This window comes from Sorex araneus, chromosome X (genome assembly GCF_027595985.1).
Source record: "Sorex araneus isolate mSorAra2 chromosome X, mSorAra2.pri, whole genome shotgun sequence".
Taxonomy (NCBI): Eukaryota; Metazoa; Chordata; class Mammalia; order Eulipotyphla; family Soricidae; genus Sorex; species Sorex araneus.
This window is the reverse complement of record NC_073313.1, coordinates 303,920,920-303,943,234: the sequence shown is the minus strand read 5'-3', so window position 1 is coordinate 303,943,234 and position 22,315 is coordinate 303,920,920. Positions and strand designations below refer to the sequence as shown.

General features: G+C 54.5%; 1 protein-coding gene across 1 annotated transcript in view; it reads right to left on the bottom strand.

Moving 5' to 3' along the window:
- Window positions 1–3,373: 3,373 nt before the first annotated feature.
- Window positions 3,374–22,315, bottom strand: part of TCF7L1 (transcription factor 7 like 1) — a 168,528-nt gene continuing 149,586 nt past the window's right edge. Inside the window, exons 4-12 of the mRNA XM_055122819.1 lie at window positions 18,731–18,814; window positions 9,661–9,793; window positions 9,112–9,214; window positions 8,687–8,770; window positions 8,345–8,488; window positions 7,571–7,730; window positions 7,377–7,484; window positions 5,744–5,819; window positions 3,374–4,973 (exon numbers count right to left, since the gene is read on the bottom strand). Of these exons, the coding sequence (XP_054978794.1) occupies window positions 4,540–4,973; window positions 5,744–5,819; window positions 7,377–7,484; window positions 7,571–7,730; window positions 8,345–8,488; window positions 8,687–8,770; window positions 9,112–9,214; window positions 9,661–9,793; window positions 18,731–18,814 (1,326 nt within the window). The 3' untranslated portion in view covers window positions 3,374–4,539. The remainder of the gene's footprint in view (window positions 4,974–5,743; window positions 5,820–7,376; window positions 7,485–7,570; window positions 7,731–8,344; window positions 8,489–8,686; window positions 8,771–9,111; window positions 9,215–9,660; window positions 9,794–18,730; window positions 18,815–22,315) is intronic.

Genomic DNA, 22,315 nt, shown 5'->3' with positions numbered 1-22,315 from the left:
TTTGCACTCCCTGGTCACTCCTGGTGGGGGCTGGGGGACTGTATGGGATGCCTGGGATTGAAGCTGGGTGGGCTGCATACAAGACGAGAGTCCTGAGCACTGTACTATCTCTGCAGCCCCTAAAATTCTTAGGAATGAATTTAACAAGAAACACAAACTGAGCCAGGAGTAACTCCTGAGCACTTCCAGTATGGACCCCAAAAACAAAGTAACAACAACAACAAAAGAGGGGAACCTGGGCCTAGAGAGATAGTACAGTGGGCAGGGCACCTGCCTTGCATGCAGCAGACCTAGGTTCTATCCCCGGCACCACAATGGTCCCTCAGGCCGCACCCGGAATAATCCCCGAGCACAGAGTCGAGCCAGGACTAAGCCCTGAGCACTGTTGGCCCAAATGCCCTATCTCCTCCAAAACAATAGGCAACTAAATTTTTTAATTATTGTTCAGGCCACATCTACAAATGTTAACACTTATGTTTTGTTATACGTAACTACATCACCACCACCAAAGTGTCCCAGACCTACCCCAATAATCTCCCGTTCCTTCCAGTTCGCCAATTTAAAGGTAAGCCTCTCACTTGGTATTCTCAATTCTGTAATTTGGGCTAAGGGTTGGTTACTTTGATACTCTCTATCCCATTGTTTTTGTTCCTCTATATACCACCGATGAGTGAGATCATTTTATTGGTCCTCCCTCTGACTTATTTTCCTTAATATGACACTCCGTGATAGAGTTTCAGTGAAATGCAGTTCATCCTTTTTCTTTTGTGTTTTGGGCCATATTCAGCAGTGCTCAGGGATAACTTCTGGCAGGGCTCAGGGGACCATATGGGGTGCCAGGGATTGAATCAACTAACCATGTGCAAGGAAGGCCTTTTGCCATACCCACTATACTATCTCTCAGGCCCTCATCTTTTTGTATACTGCATAACTTAATCATGTGGGATATATATCTGACATATCCATATACATATTCATGTGTTACTACTATGCAATACACAGATATATCGATGTATTATTATATTATTTTATATATATATATTTCTTTGCTTTTTGGGTCACACCTGGCGATGCACAGGGGTTACTCCTGGCTCTTCACTCAGGAATTACTCCTGGCGGTGCTCAGGGGACCATATGGGATGCTGGGAATAGAACCTGGGTCGGCCGGGTGCAAGGCAAATGCCCTACCCGCTGTGCTATTGCTCCAGCCCCTATATTAATATTTTTTAAAATTTATCTCTTGTGTAATCACCGGGCAGCTAGGGAACCTCCGGCAGCTCTCTCTCTCCATATATATGTATATGTATATACATATACACACACAGACACACAGACACACATATATCTCTCACCACTGGCGTTTGGTGAACTCGGGCCGCTCCCTACCTGGGACAGCTGATGCCATGGGCAGATGAAGGAGGAAGCAAGGCCAGGCTGGTTGGTGATCAGTTGCCGTTTATTCCATTCCCCCCACACACTTGTTTCTCTCACTGAGCCCCTCATTCTAGTCTCACACTGCCCCTCATTCCCGTCTTTTTCTGTCTCTCCCGCTCATCTCTCCTCACTTCATCTTGAAGCCTGGTCTCTTTCTTGTCCCTCACCAACTCCCCAGCTTTGGGGGTAGCACAATCAACATATCAAAAGTCCTTCCTGATTGATCAGGCTTAAGGGTGGAAATACCACTGAGGTGTGTTTCTCCTTTCCTTAGTCTAATAACTTAATTAACATCTTAATTCTAGTATTTAATATTAGTTATTTTGTATGGACACAGTAAGAGATACATTAAGCTTGTAGGGTGGTTCCCCTGCGGACATCTTGCTATAGATCTCAGACTTCAGTGCTCAGGCCAGCTTAATCTTTCCTAACCCTAACAGGGTCATAATCCAGCTGTTACTTTTTGGAACATGACAGAATTTGCCCATGACCATGCTCTTAACTTACAGTTAAGTATTATGGCACTTTGGTTTGGCCCATTTTGATGCCAGGGTAGCTCACTGCTTGCCCTTGGTCCATCCAGTCCTTCATCGAGACCCTGCTTTTGGGGTGCTAGGAAGTAAGGGCAACTGAGGCTTAGGTCAAGATAACAGATATCCAGGATTGAATATCATTCAGAGTCAGTTAACTCCCAAGTTACAAAAGCATAGCATTGACTGTCTTCCTATGTCTATACAAAAAAAAAAATCTGAATTAACTATGCAAAGGACTTAAGGAGAAGAGAAAAGCAATATTTACAAGTTAACAGAGTCTGAATAGGAGATAAAGGTGATTGGGAAAGCAGAGCACAAAGAAAGAGGTTACAAATAAATACAGAGAAATGGGAGCACTGTGGGGCTGGAGCTATAGTACAGTGGGTAGGGCATTTGCCTTGCACGCAGCCGACCTGGATTTGAGTCCCAGCATCCCATATGGTCCCCCAAGCACTGCCAGGAGTAATTCCTGCGTGCAGAGCCAGAAGTAACCCCTGAACCTCACCAGATGTGACCCAAAAAGCAGAAAAAAAAACACCTTAAATTTAAAAAATATAAATGGGAGCACTGTGATGGGAGTAACCAATAAATCTAATCTCCCTGTGGCAAGGCAGAGAGGACAAACCAATGTCATCCTACAATCTGTCATTTAATTTTTGGGTTGTTTGCACATGCTATTACACTAATGATGCAATGGACACGTATTGCGGCAAAATCAGACAATATTTCTACCAGCAGTGAATGAGCACTCCTCTTCACTGTGGCCTGGCTGATACTAGTGTTTCTGATGTTTTGATATGTGCCATTTATTATTGGCATGAGATGAGATCTCATTGGTTTGATTTGAATTTTCCTAAGAATAAGTGACATTACGCCTACTGGTCTCTCCTATCTCCTCTTTGTGGGAGTGTCTGCACAATTCTTCTCTCCATTTATTCATTTACTTAGGCTTCTTTTGGCCACACCTGGCAATGCTCAGGGGTTACTCCTGGCTCTGTGCTCGGGAATCACTCCTGGGGGTGCTCTAGGGACCATACTGGGTGCCAGGAATTGAACCCGGGTCAGCCATGTGCAAGGCAAGCACTCCACCCACTGAGTATCTCTTCTCATTCCAACCCCTCCTCTTGCCATTTCTTTCCTTTTTTTTTTCTTTTTTTGCTTTTTGGGTCACACCCGGCAGGGGTTACTCTTGCTCTGCGCTCAGGAATGACTCCTGGCGGTGCTGGAGGGACCATATGGGATGCTGGGAATCGAACCTGGATCGGTCACGTGCAAGGCAAATGCCCTACCCGCTCTGCTATCGCTCCAGCCCTCCTCTTGCCATTTCGAATGGGGTTATTAGCTGTTGAGCTTCGTGAATGCTTTATAAAGAAGAACTGCAAAAGGACGAAGTCACGCAGAAAAGGTCTTGCAACTGCAATTTTATTTTCTTTTGTGAAAATAAACAACTGGGAGTTTAAATTGCTCCAAAAAACCCCATAAAAACAAAAACAAAAAGGAAATACAAACAGAAGAACTTGTGAGGTGATGGGGCGAGGACGGGGGCGGGGTCTTTAGAACTTTGGCAGATTGTGCTGGCGCGGACCCAGGCGCGGGCGCCAGGCGGGGAGCTGGTCCCACGGCCGCCCGGCGAGCGCGAGGCGAGCTCCGCCGCCACGGGGAGGGATGCAGACCTCTCGGAGAAGTGTCGGGCACCTTGAGTCCCTTTGAATGTGGGCAAGATCTGTTACGGAGGACCTCTTTCCCTGCTGAAAGCTGGGGGCGGGGAGGGGCGGGGGTCCGCGGAGGGAAGGGGTGTGCTGGTGGGGACAAATCAGGCAGAGGTGGCTTCTCACACGGTGACAGCCTTAACCTGGGCAGAGGACGAAGAGAGATGAAGAACTCACGGAGTTGAGCAAAAGACATGTAGTCGGGGCAAAGTAAAAGCAAACGTTCCGGGAAAGGATCTAGACTTAATCTAGAACATGGCTCCTCAGACTGTGGGTCACGACCCACAGTGGAAGTGAATAATGAGGCTCCAGAAAACTGCAACAGCTAAAGGTTTCGGAACCCACAAGGACCGAAACGGGTGGATCCGAGGTGTTTCTGGCAGTGCCCGCCCAGGCTGTACTTCTCAAGGACGGGGTTGCGTGTGGCATGAGTTTTCGGGAGCCCTGCGCTAGAACAAGGGCTGGAAAAGCCAGAAGTGCCCACGAGCCACCTGCAGACAGGGGTGAGGCGCTGGGTGGAGAGTCTGGAGCCGGAGACGGGAGGGAGGGATGCTGTGCCCAGGCCCATCCACCACCGCACATTTGGGAATAATACAACTACTGTTCATTTCTCTTTCTTTTAAGATTTTTTTTTGTTTCTTTTCTTTTTTTCTTTTTTCTTTTTTTTTCTTTCTTTTTTTTAAAAAAAAAAAAGCCTTAAGGTCAGCTACGGTTACATCTACAAAAGGTAAAGTGCTACTGTTACCAGCCACTTTACAGAACAGTTCCAGTGGTCAAATATTGACCAATAAAGTTTCCTTGTTTTTCTCTTCTTCTGTATCATGAGGACTCCACACTCGCTGGCCGCCTAGGTCGGGGGCAGCCTAGTGGGCTGACTTGGTGACCAAGGACAGAGGCTGGGCCTGGAGGACCGGGAGCGCCTGGTGGGCGTGGAGCGCGGCGGGGAAAGCCGGCGGGGAGGTGAGCAGGGCTGCGGGCATGGCCCCCAGCGGGAGGGGCCGGGAGAGGAGTGGGGGCTGGCTGCCCATGGGGCCGGAGGAGGTGGCCGCAGCCTTGGAGGACAGGAAGGCTGCCGAGTGCAGAGCCAGCTGGGCCCGCGTCTCGGGCTTGGTGGTGAGGGACAGAGGCTGGGCTTGCTCCGAGTGGGTGGCCGCAGGGGCGGCGGGGGAAGCCAGGGCAGCGGAGGGCGTGGCTGGGGAGTCCAGCATGCTGCCGTGGGAGGAGGCCGGGCTGTCACAGGGCTTCTCCGGGGGCACGTACTGGACACAGGGCTTCTTGCTTTTGGAGGCCAGCGCACCTGGGGAAGACGAACACATGACACGGTGAGGGTCAGACAAGAGGCAGGCCGGAGGTGATTCCCGGGGCTTTGCCTGCTCTGAAGTTCTTGGGGCTGGAGCAATAGCACAGTGGGTAGGGCGTTTGCCTTGTACGCGGCCAACCTGGGTTCGATTCCCAGCATCCCATATGGTCCTCTGAGCACCGCCAAGAGTAACTCCTGAGCATCACTGAGCAAACATCCAAACCAAAGTGAAACAAAAAAGTAAAGTAAAATTTTTCTTTGAGGTGGTGCTGGTGATCAAACCTGGGTGTCACACCTGCAAGACCAGTGCTCTATCCCTGAGCCACATCCCTAGATCAAAACTCAGTCTCCTTATTTTAGTTCTTTTTTTCTTTTTTCTTTTTGGGTCACACCCAGTGATGCACAGGGGTTACTCCTGGCTCTGCACTCAGGAATTACTCCTGGTGGTGCTAGGGGGGCCACATGGGATGCTGGGAATCGAACCTGGGTTGGCCACGTGCAAGACAGACACCCTACCTGCTGTGCTATTGCCCCAGCCCTCCTTATTTTAGTTTTAGTGGTGACTCCTGATTGGGTGCTTGGTGGCCACTCGGAGTTGGGGCGTCAAGCACTGCAGCTCTCTCCCTGGACCCCTCTGGGAGTCTGAAACCCAGAAGGAGAGCAATGGGAACTCTTGCCTGAGCTGGCATGCGCCTGCCACCCCCGGGCCAGCCCTGAGACTGCAGTGCCCAGGCCTGTCCTCGTCTGCCACACTCCCGGGAACTCACCCTCTGCCTCCTGGCTTTGCTGCTGGGCCTGTGTCTGTGACAGCTGCTTCTCTCTCTTCCTCTTCTTCTTCTTTCCCTGAAAAATAAGAGCAGTGAGCCAGGACTTAGTACTGGGGCCCGGGGGGCTCTCAGACAAGAAACGAGGAGCTGCTCAGACACTTCCAGCTTTCCCAGTCACCATCCCTTTTCCAGAGGGTTCTTCCAACTTGAGTGTCCTGGCTCCTTGGGAAAAGACCTGGACTTTCCAGTTCTCTCTCTAAAACAGGTAATTGGTGTTTTTTTTTTTTTAATTTGGGCACTATGATTTACAAAGTTGTTGACAACAGTTCCTTCCTTCCTTCCTTCCTTCCTTCCTTCCTTCCTTCCTTCCTTCCTTCCTTCCTTCCTTCCTTCCTTCCTTCCTTCCTTCCTTCCTTCCTTCCTTCCTTCCTTCCTTCCTTCCTTCCTTCCTTCCTTCCTTCCTTCCTTCCTTCCTCCCTTCTCTCCTTTCTTTCCAGATTTTTGGGTCACACCTGGTGATGCCCAGGGGTTATTCCTGGCTTTGCTCAGGGAATCATATGAGATTGAACCTGGGTCAGCCGAAGGCAAATGCCCTACAGGTTGTCCTATTGCTCTGGCCCTGACAACATTTCAGGGACACAATGGTCAAACTCTAGGTCCGAGGTGTCATCACTGGTGTCTGCATCCCTCCACCTATCATGCCTCCTGCCCCTGAACCTGGGTCCTTGATGGATACATTTTTGGTTTACCGTGGTTGGGGCCCTCCTTTCAGTTGTGTTGGTGCCAGTGGTTTAGCCACAGACAGTTCAACTCCAAGGCTGCTAGCAAGTCCAAGGCTCGAGATTCTGGGGCCCCTGGGGCTGGAGCGATGGCACAGCGGGTAGGGCTTTTGCCTTGCACGGGGCTGACCTGGGTTTGATTCCTGGCATCCCATATGGTTCCCTGAGCACCACCAGGAATAATTCCTGAGTTCAGAGCCAGGCGTTAATACCTGTGCATTGCCAGGTGTGACCCAAAAAGCAAAAAAAAAAAAAAAAAAAAAAGATTCTGGGGCCCCCTGAGAGGTGGTCAGGAAGCCTGGAGCCCCCTTGGCGATTCTCAGTCATGTCTTGCTGCTCACCAGGGGCTTACGTGGTGCTGGGGGAGGGGAACACGCACCCAGTGGTGCTCGGGGCTTCAGTGCCCGACAGCAGCATTCAGGGCCCACGTGGTCCTGGGCTATGACCAGGGTCAGCTGCAGATGAGGCTGACGCGAATGCCTTAACCCCTGTAGTATTGTCTGAGGGTGCCAGGTCACACTGAGAGTTGAGAGCAGCTGTGAAGCCTCCAAGTGTGTACACGGGGCTACTCCCAGCCCAGTCCACCTCTGGATATCCTGCACTGATCTAGAGTCCCCGCGCGAGGACGTGGCCAGAGGCACTGGGACGGCAGAATTCTCCTGCAGCTGGCTATGGACTCAAGGCCAGTTCTGACGAGACACCACACACTTCCTGGCCGACCTCCTCTTCAGTGCTGCGGGGAGCGGGTGGGGGGCTCTGGGGTGCAGCCCAGCCTGTGCTCGTCTGCTGAGATTAGGACGCCCGCCCTCCTTCTCGGTCATCCCTGCGGCCGCCGGCCGTGTGCGGAGACTTACGTAGTTGTCCCGCGCTGACCAGGTCGGGTAGAGCTGGGAGTGGAGCTGCCGCTCCTTGCGGGCCAGCTCGTAGTACTTGGCCTGCTCTTCCCGGGACAGGTTGTGCCACTGTGGGGAGAGGGGCGGGGGAAGAGTGAGTGAGGGGCACGGGGGGCGCCGGGCGCAGGGCCGGGGTGCCGAGGGCCGGGGCTCACCTTCCTGCCCAGGATCTGGTTGATGGCCGCGCTCTCCTTCAAGGTACACTCGGCCACCACCTTGGCCCGCATCTCCTTCATGTACAGCATGAAGGCGTTGAGAGGCTTCTTCACGTGGGGCTTCTTCTCCTCCTCCTTCTTCACCGTGACGGGCGACTTCCTGGAAGGCACAGGACGAGCAGTGAGCGTGTGCCCGCTGTGCTCTGGCCTCTGGGAGCGGACCTCCCGGTCGCCCTGGGGTGACTTTCCCGAGGGGTCGAGGTGGAGGGGACAGCGGGTGGCACAGGCCCAGGGATACAGGGGGTAGGGGGGTCGCCATGGCCAGAAACATCAGCGGCTTCTCCCCAGGCATGCAGTGGCCTCAAGGCTCCTCTCGGCGCAGCCCCCGGCCCCCCACTTTCTGTCTGGAGGGCGGTGGGGTGTCCCAAGCAGAGCTCAGGGGCCGTGGCCCACTCAGCTAAGGTGGATGATCTGCTCAGTGCTGGGGTCAACCCAGGTGCCCCCGAGGTGGCCAGGGAGAGCCTCCTTTCTGGGCCTCACCTTTCCAGGGGTGTTGGAAGGGGAGGAGAAGGGAGAGGGAGCGGGAGAGACGACAGACACTTTCTGAGTCCCCTCACAGAGCACATGCACAGCCCCCCAGAGAGAGTGCTTCTTCTCTCTCTCCCTGGCACCAGGGATCGAACCCATGTCCTCCTACCCACAAGCCCTGTGTCCACCCAGAGCCTCCTCCTGGCCCAGACATGGGCGTCTTCGGCGGCACGAACTGTTACTCACACGCTCACGGCAGGGCTCAGGCTGGGGGGCGCTGGCTCCTGCTTGACGATGGGGGAGACGATGGCGGGGTGAGGGATCCCTGAAGTGGGCAGGCCAGGGTGGGCCGGCGCTACCATGTGAGGGGAGAAGCGACTGGACACCAGGCTGGGAGGCAAAGGGAAGCAGGCGAGTCAGACGGTGCCGCCCCCCCAGGCCCAGGGAGGGCGGGGTCACGAGGCAGTCTGCATTTATTCTGCTGCTCTGACCCCACCGGAGGAAGTGCCTGGGATCTCCACTGGGGTGATAGGTTACAGGTCAGAGGACACGAGGAGAAAGGGCGGCCTGCCCCAGCCCCCGACTCACCTGGACATGGAGGCATTCATGGCCAGGGCAGGGTAGGGGTGCCGGAAGCCACCCGGAGGGAGGGAGTACATGGGCTGTCCCTGCCTGAAAGAAAGGGAGCCGGGATCCCTGGTCAGCACAAGCCTGGGAAGAAGGGAGGGGAGAGAAAGGGGCGGGAGAGAGCTGCAGGGAGCGGCAGGCCGGGGGGCAGTGGCCCCTGGATCTTACGGTCCATGGGAGGGAGAGGAAGCAGAGTCTGGTGGAAGGAAGAATGGAGGAGGGCGAGAGGAAGAGGGAGGGTAAGGGGGAAGGAAGGAGGGGTGGAGGGAGGGATGGAGGGAAGGAAGGAGGGGTGGAGGGAGAGGAAGATGGAGGGAGGGAAGGAGGAAGAGCGAAGGGCAGTGAGGAGGAGGAGGGAGGGAGGGCAGGAGGGCGCATTTCCTTACTGTGGAACCAGCCAGCCGAGGGGGTGTGGGATCTGTCCGACGGCGCCTGGAGACAGCGGGTAGTATGGAGACAGCTCGGACGGGTGAGGCGGCCGGGGGATTCCTGCTTCCAAAGACAGATGTCATGACCTGACACCTTAAATACCACTGGGATTGGCAGGTTCCCCCCCCCCCCCAGGACAGGAGGACCTTCTGGCCAGCTCCTACCCCCCCCCCCCACGTGGGACAGGAAGTCCTTGTCTGAGAGGCCCTGGCCCCCCTGCTGACCAGCACTCTGGGGCACCTGCCTCAGGTGTGGAGATAAGACTCTGACTGGTCCCCATGTGCCCTCCTTATGGGGGCAGTGATGCCTCTAAAGAAAGACCCCCCCCCCAAGCCCCTCAGCCCCCAGGGCTTCGGGTCAGGCAGGACAGTCTACGCAGGGGCTTCCGGTCACTCTCCCTTGAGGGCCAAGGCTGGACTAGCCAGTGGGGAGGAGGCCGCGCTGTCCATTCCCACATCTCGGGCCGCCTGGACGGTGGGAGGTGCTGGCCTGGGCCCCCCGCTCACCTGTCTTCGGGTCGATCTCCGGGGACAGGTGCGTGGGCGGGGAGCCGGGGGAGAAGTGGTCGTTGCTGTAGGTGATGAGGGGCGTCAGCGGGTGCATGTGATGCGGGTGCTGGACAACAGGGACTTTATTCGACTGAAAGAGACAAACAGACTAGGGAGCGGAAGCCAGAGAGAGGGACCCCAGCAGCTGTTTGCCAAGGACCGGCTCCAGAGGTGGCTGTTCCGGAGGTGGCCGATACCCGCTCTTCCCTTCCCCCTACTGCCTGCAGCTCAGCAGCGTTCGAGTTCGCTCCCCAGACACGGGTGCAAAAGGCCCCCGGCAGCTACAGCGCACACAGGTTTGGGATCACAATGAAGTTGACTCTGTTTCGGGGTCATACCCAGTGGTACTTACTCCTGGTGGGCTCTTGGGACCACAGTGGGTGCCGGGGATCGAACCTGGGTCAGCTTCGTGCAAGGCAAATGCCCTGCCTGCTGCAGCCCAGAATCTCAGTGAATCTCGGTGGAGTTTAAAGGCTTCTACACACCCTTACCAAGTCATAAAAACAACAGCTCTCAAGTTCCAGTCCAAGAAGGAAATCAGAGGAGCGGGGGCTGTCACAGCCTAGCAGCCCTTATAGGGTCTGCTCGGGGTTCAAGGAAGGAGCAGCCAGGGCCCCAGAAACTCCCTGCTGTGCTCACCTAAGTCCAAAACCACCGCCAGGGGCCGAGAGACAACGGTGAGTAAGGTTGTTGTTCACCTTGCATGGGGCCGACCTGGGTCAGATCCCTGGCACCCCACTGGGTCCCCTGAGCACTGCTAAGAGTGATCCCTGAGCACCGGGTGTGGCCTCCAAACCAGAAACCAAAACATACAAAAATAAAAACCAAAACCCACCCAAACAACAAAAGGGGCAAGAGGTGATATAGAGGTTAAGGCACTTTTGCATGAAGCTGGCCCTAATTTAACCCTTCCTCACCTCACAGAGTTCCCCAAAGCACCACTGGATATATCCACCGCCCATGCCCCCCACCCCCAACAAACAAACGACCGAAAACACCAACAAGAGCACAGGTGGTCATAAATGTGCAAAGACCCAAATTTAACCCCTGGGCATCAACCAGGTATGACCCGCTGGTCTTCAGGGCTGTAGGGACGGAACAGAGAGTGACCTCCAGCCTCCTGAACTTAGCTGCAGAGGCCGACGTGAAGCAAAACCACACAGCCTCAGAGAGCAATGAACAAACCTGCTGGCAGTGCAAGAGTACCACACAGCATCAATGCAAATAGGGCCACCAGGAAAGAAAAATCACTGGCACATAAAGGTCATACCCTGGTTTCTGAGGTGCTGAAATGAAAATACGACAAATGGGTGCACTGAGGATTGGTAGGCTGAATTAATTCTGTGATGGTCTGAGCCTAATCTGAATCAACAATAAGGACAGTCATGTAAAAATAGCTGCTGGGCAGGAGAGAGACTGTGTAACGGCTGGGGTGTCCGCTTTGCATGAGGAGGCCTGGCCTTCATCCCAGACATGGATGTCCCGAGCGCATGTCTAGCCCAAACAAGCCCCCACCCAAAGCTCCCATTTATGCACCCAGCAGTAAGTTTCAATCTCTTTACTTCAATATGACACAGACGCGACAATGACGGGCAGTGCAGGGTGAGGAGACAGCTCAGAGTTGAGCGACTTAGTCCGGCCCACGGCTGGTCACGGCAGAACTGCATTCCACCAGCCCTGTGCTGCTCTCACCTCCTGTCTTCTCTTGTTCCTGCTTTCTCCAGAGCCTTAACAAAGGCTGCAGAGAGCGCGCCGCGAGTCAGGCGCTGGCCTTGCCAGCGGCCAACACTGATGTACGTTCTGGACCCCCTCCCCCAGGTTCTCCGAGCACAGAGCCAGGAAAAAGCCCAGTCGCCTCCAAGAGCCTCCCACCTCTTCCCCCGTGGGTTCATCTAATGTTGCTTATCAGTGCCCAAATGGTGTCCCTATTCGTATCATCAATTCTCTTTCCTGGCCTTTGAAGACATTGCCATTAAACATGCAGCATCAGTGAGCTAAACTGGGATTTCCTGGACATTTTATATGAAGTTCAGTATCGGGGTGAAGTTCAGTATCACGAGAGCAACAGAATCTCCATTAAAATGAAAGTAGGAGTTTTCTCCCAGACAGGGGCACCGGCCAGCCCAACAGTAGAACAGGATCCCAAGGACACTCAGGCTCCAACTACAAGTCAGGGTCGGTCCAAACCTAGTCGCTGAACCGCTGCCCACATGGAGCCAAGTTCTGAAACTGGTTTTGAGTGTATGGAGAAGGCCGAACCCAGGGGCCCACGCATGCAAACCATGTTCTTTCCCATGACTGCCACACATCCTGGGTGTCTGACAGTGCCCTGTGTCTGTTCACACCCCCCTACTGTGGTCCCGGCAGCTCTGCACACAGGCAGGTATGCACAGCAAGTATCACCAAAGATGTGTGAGCTGTAGGCCGCGGGGTTCGAGCCCCTAACTCCAACCCTTTCACTGCCACAACAGTGCAACAAAAAGAAGGGAAGGGAAATGTTAATTTCTTCCTAAAGTTTTTAAATTTTTAAGTAAAAAAGTCATTTCTCTGGCCAGAGCAATAGGACAGTGGTAGGGCACTTGCCTTGCATGCGACCGACCCAGGTTCAATCCCCAGCATCTGATAGGCTTCCCTAAGCAACCCCAGGAGTGATTCCTGAGTGCAGAGCCAGGAGTAAACCCTGAGCATCACCAGGTGTGACCCAAAACGCCAAAAAAAAAAAAGTTATTTTTCTATTTATTTTGATTTTAGGGCAACACACTGGGATGCTCAGGGGTTTCTACACTCAGGGGTTATTCCTGGTGGTGCTCCAGGGATCATATGGGATGCGAGATATTGAACCCCGATTGGCCACAAGCAAGGCAAGCTTCCTACTACCATACTGTTACTTCAGCCCCTTCCCAACATTTTTTTTTTCTTTTTGGGTCACACCTGGTGATGCACAGGGCTCACTCCTGGCTCATGCACTCAGGAATCACCCCTGGCGGTGCTCAAGGGACCATATGGGATGCTGGGATTCTAACCCGGGTCGGCCACGTGCAAGGCAAACGCCCTACCCGCTGTGCTATCACTCCAGCTCCGCTTCCGAACATTTTTATGTGAGTCTCCCCACACTGTTCCCCTCAGGGGGACATCTATGTCTATAGCATATCCTGGAGGAAACCAGTCAGTTTTGTGGGCGAGAACAGCTCTCTTTGTACGTGTCATACTTGGGGCTTTGATTGTCCTTAAATCCCCACAGTGCCCCACCCTAACCCTTAAACAGTACATGACTCAGACCCAACCTTCTTTCTACAGGAACCGATCCTTTGGCATGGAAGGTCTTGTTTTGTTTTGGGGGCTACACCTGGCTATGATCAGGGCTTCTGGTGGACTCGGGGGACCATATGGGGAGCTGAGGATAGACCTGGATCCCTCATGTGCAAGGCAAACACCTTAATTATTATACCATCTCTCTGACCTTTACTAAGGTCTTTTTATGTTTTTCATGGGTTGTACTTCAAAGTACCCCGTATTTCTTGTTGTTTCATTTTTGGCATATCGAATACACCATGGGTGGCTTGCCAGGCTCTGCCATGCGGGCGGAATACTTTCGGTAGCTCGCTGGGCTCTCCGAGAGGGATGGAGGAATCGAACCTGGGTCAGCTGTGTGCAAGGCAAACACCCTACCCGCTATGCTATAACTGAAACTACTTTTTTTTTTTTTTCAGAGAATGCACAGAGGTTACTCTTGGTTCTATACTCAGGAATTACTCCTGGCGGTGCTCAGGGGACCACAGAGTGATCTGGGGAGTTGAAGGGGTTGGCCATATGCAAGACAAGCGTTTTACCTGCCATTTCCCTGGCCCTGACAAATACTGCTTTAAAGCAAAATATAAGCTCAGTCAAGTCTATCCAGTATTAAGAATTTGACCAGATATCTCCAACAGTGCCTCTTGGAGAGCCCAGCAAGCTACTGAGAGTATCCCACCCGCACCGAAGAGCCTGGCAAACTCCCCGTGGTGTATTCAATATGCCAAATACAGTAACAACAACAGGTCTCATTCCGCTGACCCTGAAAAGAGCCTCCAATGGTTGGGGAAAACAAGTAAGGAGAGGCTGCTAAAATCTCAGGGCTGGGACAAATGGAAACGTTACTGGGGCCTGCTCGAGCAAACCAATGAACAACGGGATGACAGTGATACAGTGACAATGATCTCCCACAGTTTTCCCTCTACTGAGAGACACCGAGAGTCACTTGGCTTCACGACCTGAAGTATGCGGAGACTACCTGCCCACACAGCAGGCCTTGACCGGGCAGCCAGAGAGGGACACAGTGTGGGTCCCCATGGGGACTCGCTGAGCTCGCTGCCCACAGGGGACACAAACGCCAGGAGGAAGCGTGACGTTTCTGTCCCACCCAGTGTGTGCTCGTTGGGCCACAGGGAGGCTTTGTGAAAGCCCTGCAGAATCTTGTCTACTTAGATCAAAAAGATTATCCTTGTGGCATTGCCTTTTTGTTTTGTTTCGCTTTTGTTTTGGGGGCTAACCTGGTTGTTCTCAGGGATCACTCCTGGTGGAGCTTGGGGGACCATAAAGGATGCTGCAGATCAAACCTGGGTCAGCCAGCGTGCGAGGCAAGCGCCCTTCCTCCTGTATTATCACACTGGTTCACATTCACTTTTTGCAGAGGCTGTTTTTTTTTCCCCCCTTTTTGGGTCATACCTGGAGATGCACAGTGGTTACTCCTGGTTCTGCACTCCAGGAATTACTCCTGGCAGTGCTTGGGGGACCATATGGGATGCTGGGAATCGAACCAGGGTTGGCCGAGTGCAAGGCAAACGCCCTACCCACTGTGCTATACCTCCAACCCCAAGGTTGTTTGTTTTTGGGTCACACACACCCAGCTGTGCTCAGAGACCACTTTTATTTTGTTTTGTTTTGTTTTTTATTTGGTTTTTGGGTCACACCTGGCGATGCATAGGAGTCACTCCTGGCTCTACACTCAGGAATTACCCCTGGCAGTACTCAGGAGACCATATGGGATGCTGGGAATCGAACCTGGATCGGCCGCATGCAAGGCAAATGCCCTACCCGCTGTGCTATTGCTCCAGTCCCAGGGACCACTTTTGGTGGTGCTTAGAAGACCATATAGGTGCTGGGGGTTGAACCCAGGTCAGCTGCAGGCAAGGCAAACACTCTGCCCACTGTACTATCTCTTCGATACTCCTGGAAATGATTTTTTAATAAATACCTGAGGGCTGTAGGAAGCGGGAGGTGCAGCTAGGTGGGAGAAGAGCACTTTGGCAAAAGGAACAGTGGTGCAATGGCCTTGTGGCAGGCAACAGGCTTGGCGTATTTGAGGAGTTCCCAAGAGGCCAGGGGGCTGGGGCAGAGGGAAGGAAGGAGACGAGGAAGCCTGGGAATTGACTGACAGATGCACGGAGGCCCTGAAAGGAGGCGGAGAGGGCACTGAAGCTCCAAGAGGAGGAAGGCGCCATCAGAGTGTGCAGGTGGGGGGAGAGAGAATGCACAAGGTCAGGGAAGTGCTCAGGCCGTCTTAGCAGGGGGCGTGGGACAAACTCTCCCTCTCCCCAAAGTTTGCTGCCAATACACCTGGCAAGACAGAGGCCGGAGTGGGGCCAGACAGACAGCACGGGGCTGAGACACTTGCCTTGCAAACACGGCTGACCCAGTTTGCTCTTCCCGAGTCCCTCCAGGAGTGCATAGGGACAGGAGGAAGCACTGGCCACTTCTGCACGTGGTCCCAAACCCAAATCTCAAAACGAAAGCAAACCCCAAATGTGGAAAATAGTTAAAAATATGAAGAAGGAATGAAAATCAGTGTTGGCGGGAGGACAGAGCAGTGTCGGCCTACTCAGGAGGCGTGGAGTTCTCTGCGCTGCCAGTGTTGAGAAGATGGAGAAACTCGGTCTATTTAGTTATTTATTCACTCGCGGGCCTCCTCCCTGGTGCTCAGGGAACCACGTGGCCCAAAGGTTAGAATCCGGACCCCCAGATGCAAAGCTGTGATCCACTTGTGGAGTTGTTCTCTGGCCCTGCTGGCTCTCAGAGCTTATTGGGAGAGTTCGCAACAAAAAGGGGGCTGACAAAGTACAGCGGGTAGGGTAGCTGCCTTGCGTGCAGCTGTCCTGAGTTTGGTCCCTGGCATATGGTCCCCTGAGCACAGAGTAAGGAGTAGTCCTCGGGCATTTTCAGGTGTGACCCAGAAACAAACAAATAAAAACAAACAACACTAAGTTTCATGCTCACAGGGGCTGGCATGTTTACACACCCCTCTGTGTCCGGGCAGGCCGGGACCCACGGATGTCTGCAAGTCAGCAGGAGATTTTTCACTTGCCCTTCTCCCATGCAAGTCACACCAGAAAATATGCTGCTTGTGATTCTAATCTAAAGTGCAGGGAGCTGGAGCGATAGCACAATGGGTAGGGCATTTGCCTTGCACGCGGCCGACCCGGGTTCGATTCCCAGCATCCCATATGATTCCCCCAAGCACCACCAGGAGTAATTCCTGAGTGCAGAGCCAGGAGTAGAACCTGAGCATCACCAGATGTGACCCAAAAAGAAAAATCAATCAATCAATAAAATAAAATAAATTAAAAAAATAAAGTACAGAATCAAGAGCTTTCATTTTGGGGGGTATGGCCATCAGGGATCAAATGTGGGGGCCAGTGGAGGTCGTGAATCTGACCCTGAGAGCCACACCCACCCGGGCTGAGCGTGGTTCTGACAGCGGCCCTCCCGCCTGCCACCCATGATGCCCACAGAGCCGTGTCAGGAGGTGAGCCCAGCCCGAGCGTGCATGCGCACACCTCTGAATGAGTGGGCCTGTGTGCACTGAGTGACCCCCACCTGTGGCAATCACCAGGGCCAAGCTGCAGAGAAGTGGGGTAAAGCATTTGTTTGGTTTCACACGGTCAATCCTGGTTTGATCCCTGGCACCACAGAGGGTCCCCAGGGCACTGCCAGGAATGACCTCTGACCACAGAACTAGGAATAGGCCCTGGGTACTGCTGGGTGTGACTCAGTCCCCCTTCCCCAAAGAAACTTAGGGCCGGAGAGATAGTCCAGAGGTTAAGGTGCTTGCCTTGCATGTGGCTGACCTGGGTTCAACACCCAGCACACCACACAGATTCAAACAGTTCCACGAGTGCCTCCAGGAAAGACCCCTGAGCAGAGCCAGGAACAGTCCCCTGAATACTGTCAGGTAGGCCCCAAGCCCCGGCATCCTCCCTCCCCAAAGCACCCGGGGCTTAGTGTGACCCTGGTCATTGCAACAGCAACAAAAAGTGAAGGAAACGTAGAGATGAGATTTTAGACAGTGCACAGGCAGAACATGCAGATGCCACAGGAGGGTCTGGTCATTTCTGGTCGGCTGAGCACGCAGCGGGCTGCACAGGCTGGGTGGAAGGAAGGGTGATAAGGAAATGCCCCCAAAGGTGAGAGATAGCTGAGCTGGGGGCAGACGGGCCAATTTGCAGCAGGGTAGGTGCTCCCCGCCTCTGCAGAGACTGACCACTAGAGGGCACTCGCAGCACGTGCTCCTGCCCCGGAAGTGGCCGTGGCCCGCCGCCGTTCCCAGCACCTCCCTGACCCGCTCAGGCTTGTTCAAGGGGTGCTTGTGGCCCTGGGGAACGGCTGACTCAGCGGCTATTGATCCCTACAGGGTCAAACACCTGCCTCATGGTGGGCAGCGCTGGACACAGGTCAGGGGAAAACTGCTGGGCCTCAGAGACACAGGGCCCCTGGCTCACATGCTCAGGACCAGCATCTTCTGCACAACTAGAAGCAAAGCCTTTTTTGGGGGGTGAGAGTTAGGGACCACACCCTGCAGTGCTCTAGGTTACTCCTGGCGGTGCTCAGGGATCACGGCAGTTGGCCGCATGCATGGCAAGCGTCTTACCCCCTCCAACTAGGAGCCAAGCCTTTACTGCCATGTGGCCATCAGAGTATTTTTAAATGTCCTGAATGAGATAAACTCATGTATGTGGATGGCTTTAGAACAGCCCAGAGTGGGGCCGAGAGATAGCACAGCGAGGAGGGCACTTGCCTCGCAAGCAGCTGACCTAGGGTTGATCCCTGGCATCCATACCTCCCCTGAGCACCACCAGGTGTGGCCCCCAAACAAAAACTAACCCAGAGGGCTGGAGAGATGCTCAACGGGTGCAGTGTGTGCACACATGAATGGGTTTGATCCTTGGCATCACCTACGACCAAGTGTGACCCCCCAACCCAAATAACCAGATCAACGAATGTTTACAACTGCTGTTTCATTAGCAGCCCAGAATGGGGGAAGGAGCATGCAGGTCAAGTCAAATTCTCCAGAGCAGCAGGGCCCCAGGTCTGCTGGCCTGGAACATGGCTAGGTCAAGCCATCTGGCTTCCTTCTGGCTACACCCCTTTGTGAATCTTAGACTCACTGTATGGGTGCCCACAGCACCTAAGAAAGGTCCAGTGTGGGCCGGAGTGATAGTACAGAAGATAGGGCATTTGCCTTGCATGCGGCCAACCTGGGTTCAATCCCCAGCATTCCATATGATCCCCCAAGCACCGCCAGGAGTAATTCCTGAGTGCAGAGCCAGGAGTAACCCCTGAGCATACTGGGTGTGCCCAAAAAAAGCAAAAAAAGAAAAAGAAAGGTCCAGTGTGAGGGCACACACATTCCAGAAGCATCTCTCTTCTGCCTTTAATCCCAGCCGGAAGCAGCCCAGAGAAGGCCGGACACCAGCTCAGACTCCACAGAGACCCAGGAGTCCACTCAATCAGCGCTTTCCTACAGCTCCAGGGAACCGTGGCAGTAGAGGAGTGAGGAAGCCATCCCGAGCCAGCCCCAGACTGCCCAGGTGGGCCTAGCACTTCAACCAGCCGGCTCACGGCTGCATGTGTGCAGGCTCCAGTGTGTGGGGGTCGGACTGGCACGACACTGACCTGGGCGCACCCCCAACTGCTTGGGCTCTTCCTCGGGCTCCATGTTCACCTGGAGCACAGTCCCAGACCCTTCAACACTTTAAAGGAGAAACAGACTCACCAGGTGTGCAGGGGACGGTGACCTGGTGTCCTTGACGGTGGCGCTGGAGGGGACATCGAGGAGGGGCCATTTCATCTGCAGGTACTGCAGGGACAGAGAGACCGAGAGCTGGTGAGATGAGGCCCTGAGAGCAGTTCCTCAGTCAGGGGCACAGACCTCCCGTGGGCCCCCAGGTGACATAGCGTAAGTGGAGGGCCGTGGCTAGAGGCCGGGGAGCCAACTGGGAGGAGCAGGCACCACTGCAAGGAAACCAAGTTGGACGGCGGCAACTGAAAAACCGAGAAACACTGGTCTTGGGTGCCTGAAAATAGGGCTCTGCAGTGGGCACTGGCTGGCCGCCCCGACCGCAAGGGCTCCGCCCGGCATCACCCACCAGGTGGTGGAGGGGGCCGACCCCACAGGACAGCACTGAGGGCTCAGGAATTCAAAGAACCTTCCAGGGAGAGAGAAGGCCCCCGTAGGCAGGGACAAGTGGGGCGCGTGCAGGGACAGAGAGCCCAGCTGGCAATCCTGTCCCTTCATTCCCCGAGCTGACTCTCCTAGGACGCTCCACTCCCTCCTCAGAAATGCCTTTCCAGAAGAATCCGGTGAGTGGATGAATGACATCACCCGGCACGCGCAGGCTTGTGATAGCACAGATCCACACTCAAGGAAGTGTGGCCTCCCTGGTCTCACTTCAGAGTTCCCCAACCTCAGGCACCAGACCCAGGGCCGCAGGAGGGTACAAGGCGCTTGTGTTGCCCGTGGCTGACCCGGGTAAATCCCCGGCACCTGGTTCTCACCTGCACCACCAGGAGCGACCCCCAGGTACTTCCAGGTGTGGCCCAAACTCCCAACCAACCTCCCCATCCCCAGTAAGTGCAACCCAGTACCTACTTCCTCCCAGACGCTGCTGCAGAAAATCCAAACAGTGAGTTCTCAGCATGTGGGTATGTGTGCACACGCTTTAAATGGAACTCTCTCCGGTTGGGTAGATACTACAGTGGGCAGCTGCCTGCCGTGCACACAGCTGCCCCGGGTTTGATGCCCGGCATCCCACAGGGTCCCTAGATCCCTGCCAGGGGTGAGTATTGAGTGCAGAGCCAGGAGTAAGCTCTGAGCACAGTAGCTCCCTGCGCGCCCTCCCCCCCCCAAAAAAAAAAATGTAGTGAAAATCTTGGGGAAAGGAGGAAAAAGGGAGTGGAGAGGCATGGGGGAGCACTGGTGTCCCGCTGTCACAGATTCCAATTCTCTGCCAGTGTAGACCTTGGGATTTTGACAAGCTGCCTGTGTTTGAAAGCCACAGCCAGTGGTGCTGGGGGCGACTCCTGACCCTGTTCTTGAGTCACTTCCTCTCGGTTCACAGGGGTCACGCTGGGCATCAAGCCATGGTTGCCTTGTCAAAGACAAGTGCCTTTTATTATTATTTTAAGTCTTTTAAAAAACTCTTGGCGATGCTCTAGGATTATTCTTGTTCCTGCAATCAAGAATCACTCCTGGGTGGTGCTCGGAGGATCACCTGGGCTGCCGGGGATTGTCTGGGAAGCTCCTTTCCCACAGTGCTCTCTCTCTGGCCCCCTCCGAGGCAAGCACCTTAACTCCTGCACTGTATGTCTTCCCGGCCCTGGACAAGCATTTTAACAACTGGGTTTCCGGTTTCTGTCTCGAAAGCAAGGAGCCCATCAGTAACGGTGCAGGTTGTCAGGTGCCGTCAGAACTGAGCATGTGCTTCTGGTATGGGAGACGTTTGATGAATGGCAGCTAGTAGTTTTGTGCGCAAACCATTCGTCTCTGCCAGGGGCCACAGCACGCAAGGCCTGCGGCTCCTCCTGCCGGTGGGAGGCCCATCACAGAGACGGAAGTGGTCTGCGTCATCCCTGGCCGGCACTCAGCTGCAGGCTGAACAGTCCTGACCGGGCCTGGCCAGGATCAGGTTAGGACAGCCACCCCAAGGACCTCCTGCTCATTAACCCAGAACAGACCGGAAGGCAGGGCCTGGACTGGGCTTTCAGAAAAGTGGTCCAGGGCTAAAGGAACTGAAGGACTCATACCCCAGGGGCAGTGAGAGGTGCGGGAGCAAATGGGGGGCGCTGGCAGGCCTGGCTGCAGAGGTGGTCATGAAAGGGGGCAAGAGGCCATGACTGGGGAAAGACTTAGCCCTCTGGTACCCCACACTTCTCAGCAAGTCTCAGGCCCCTCTGTGCCCCCCTCTGGGGGCCCCACGTGTCCTGCCTTCACACCCATGCCGACTTTTTCCTTCCCTGGAGCCCACATTTGCCAACAATCTGACGGGTCTTCACTAGACAAAGCTCACTGGGCAAAAAGCCAGCAAGGAGAAACATTGACACATATGGTCCCCTGAGCACTTCTGAGAGTAGAGCCAGGAGTGACCCCTGAGCATTGCCAGGTGTGGCCCCCAAAACAGACAAAACAAAACAAGACAGAAACCCCGGGAGCACACGGGCAGTTTACCAAGCACTTCACAGACAGACGTAGCTCCGCTCTTCACGACAAGCTGCTCCTACGAGCAGCTGTGCTGCAGGCGGGCAGGCGAGCAACCTGCCTGGGGTGGCCTGCTCACACCCCCACGGGTTGGGCACCAGAACCTCTGCCCCCGCCTGGCCGCCCGGAGCCTGAAGGACAGAGAAAGCCAGTGCCCTCCTGCAGGAACCCAGGCCCATGCCGATGTCACACGCCTTTCTCTAGGAGCCACGCCCTGACACTCACACCTGGCGCTCTGTACACGTACCTCTCTGTGAACTTTGGTGCTCAGGAGGCACAGAAGCCTCTGCTGGTGATTACCAGCCAACAGGGCCCCAGGATCAGGTGCTGCTTAGGTGGCGTTTGGCGGATCAAGGGGTGCCAGGGAGGGAACGGGAGTCAGCTGCAGGCAAGGTATAAAGGCCTTACTCAACCCCATAACTAGCTGTCACTTTTATTTACCTATTTTTTTTTTTTTTGCTTTTTGGGTCACACCCAGCGATGCTCAGGGGTAACTCCTGGCTTTGCACTCAGGAATTACTCCTGGCAGTGCTTGGGGGACCATATGGGATGCCGGGGATCGAACCCGGGTCAGCCGCGTGCAAGGCAAACGCCCTACCCGCTGTGCTATCGCTCCGGCCCCTATTTACCTATTTTTTAAACATGGGGCTGGCTGGAGCGATAGTACAGCAGGCAGGGCACTTGCCTTGTGTACGGTCCCCGAGCACCACCAGCAGTGATCCCGGAGCACGGAGCGAGGAGTAAGCCCTGAGCACAGGCAGGTGTGGTCCCAAAGCAAGACAAAGCTAAACACTACTGACTGATGGAGAGCACTGTGACTTATAATACTGTTCATAGTGGGGCTTCATCCACACAACGTTTCAACATTACCCCTTGTACCGATGCCCGAGGATCCCACCCATAAGCCCCCCACTTGTCTTTTTATTTATATTTACTGCTTTTGGGGCCAAGTCCAACAGGGCCCAGGGCTTATTTTTGGTTCTGCATGCAGGAATCGCTCCTGGCTAGCTTCAGGGGTCGTGTGGGATGTCGGAGATTGAACCTGGTCATCTGCATGCAAGGCAAGCGCCCTGTTATACTACCTTGGTCCCCCATATGCTTTTT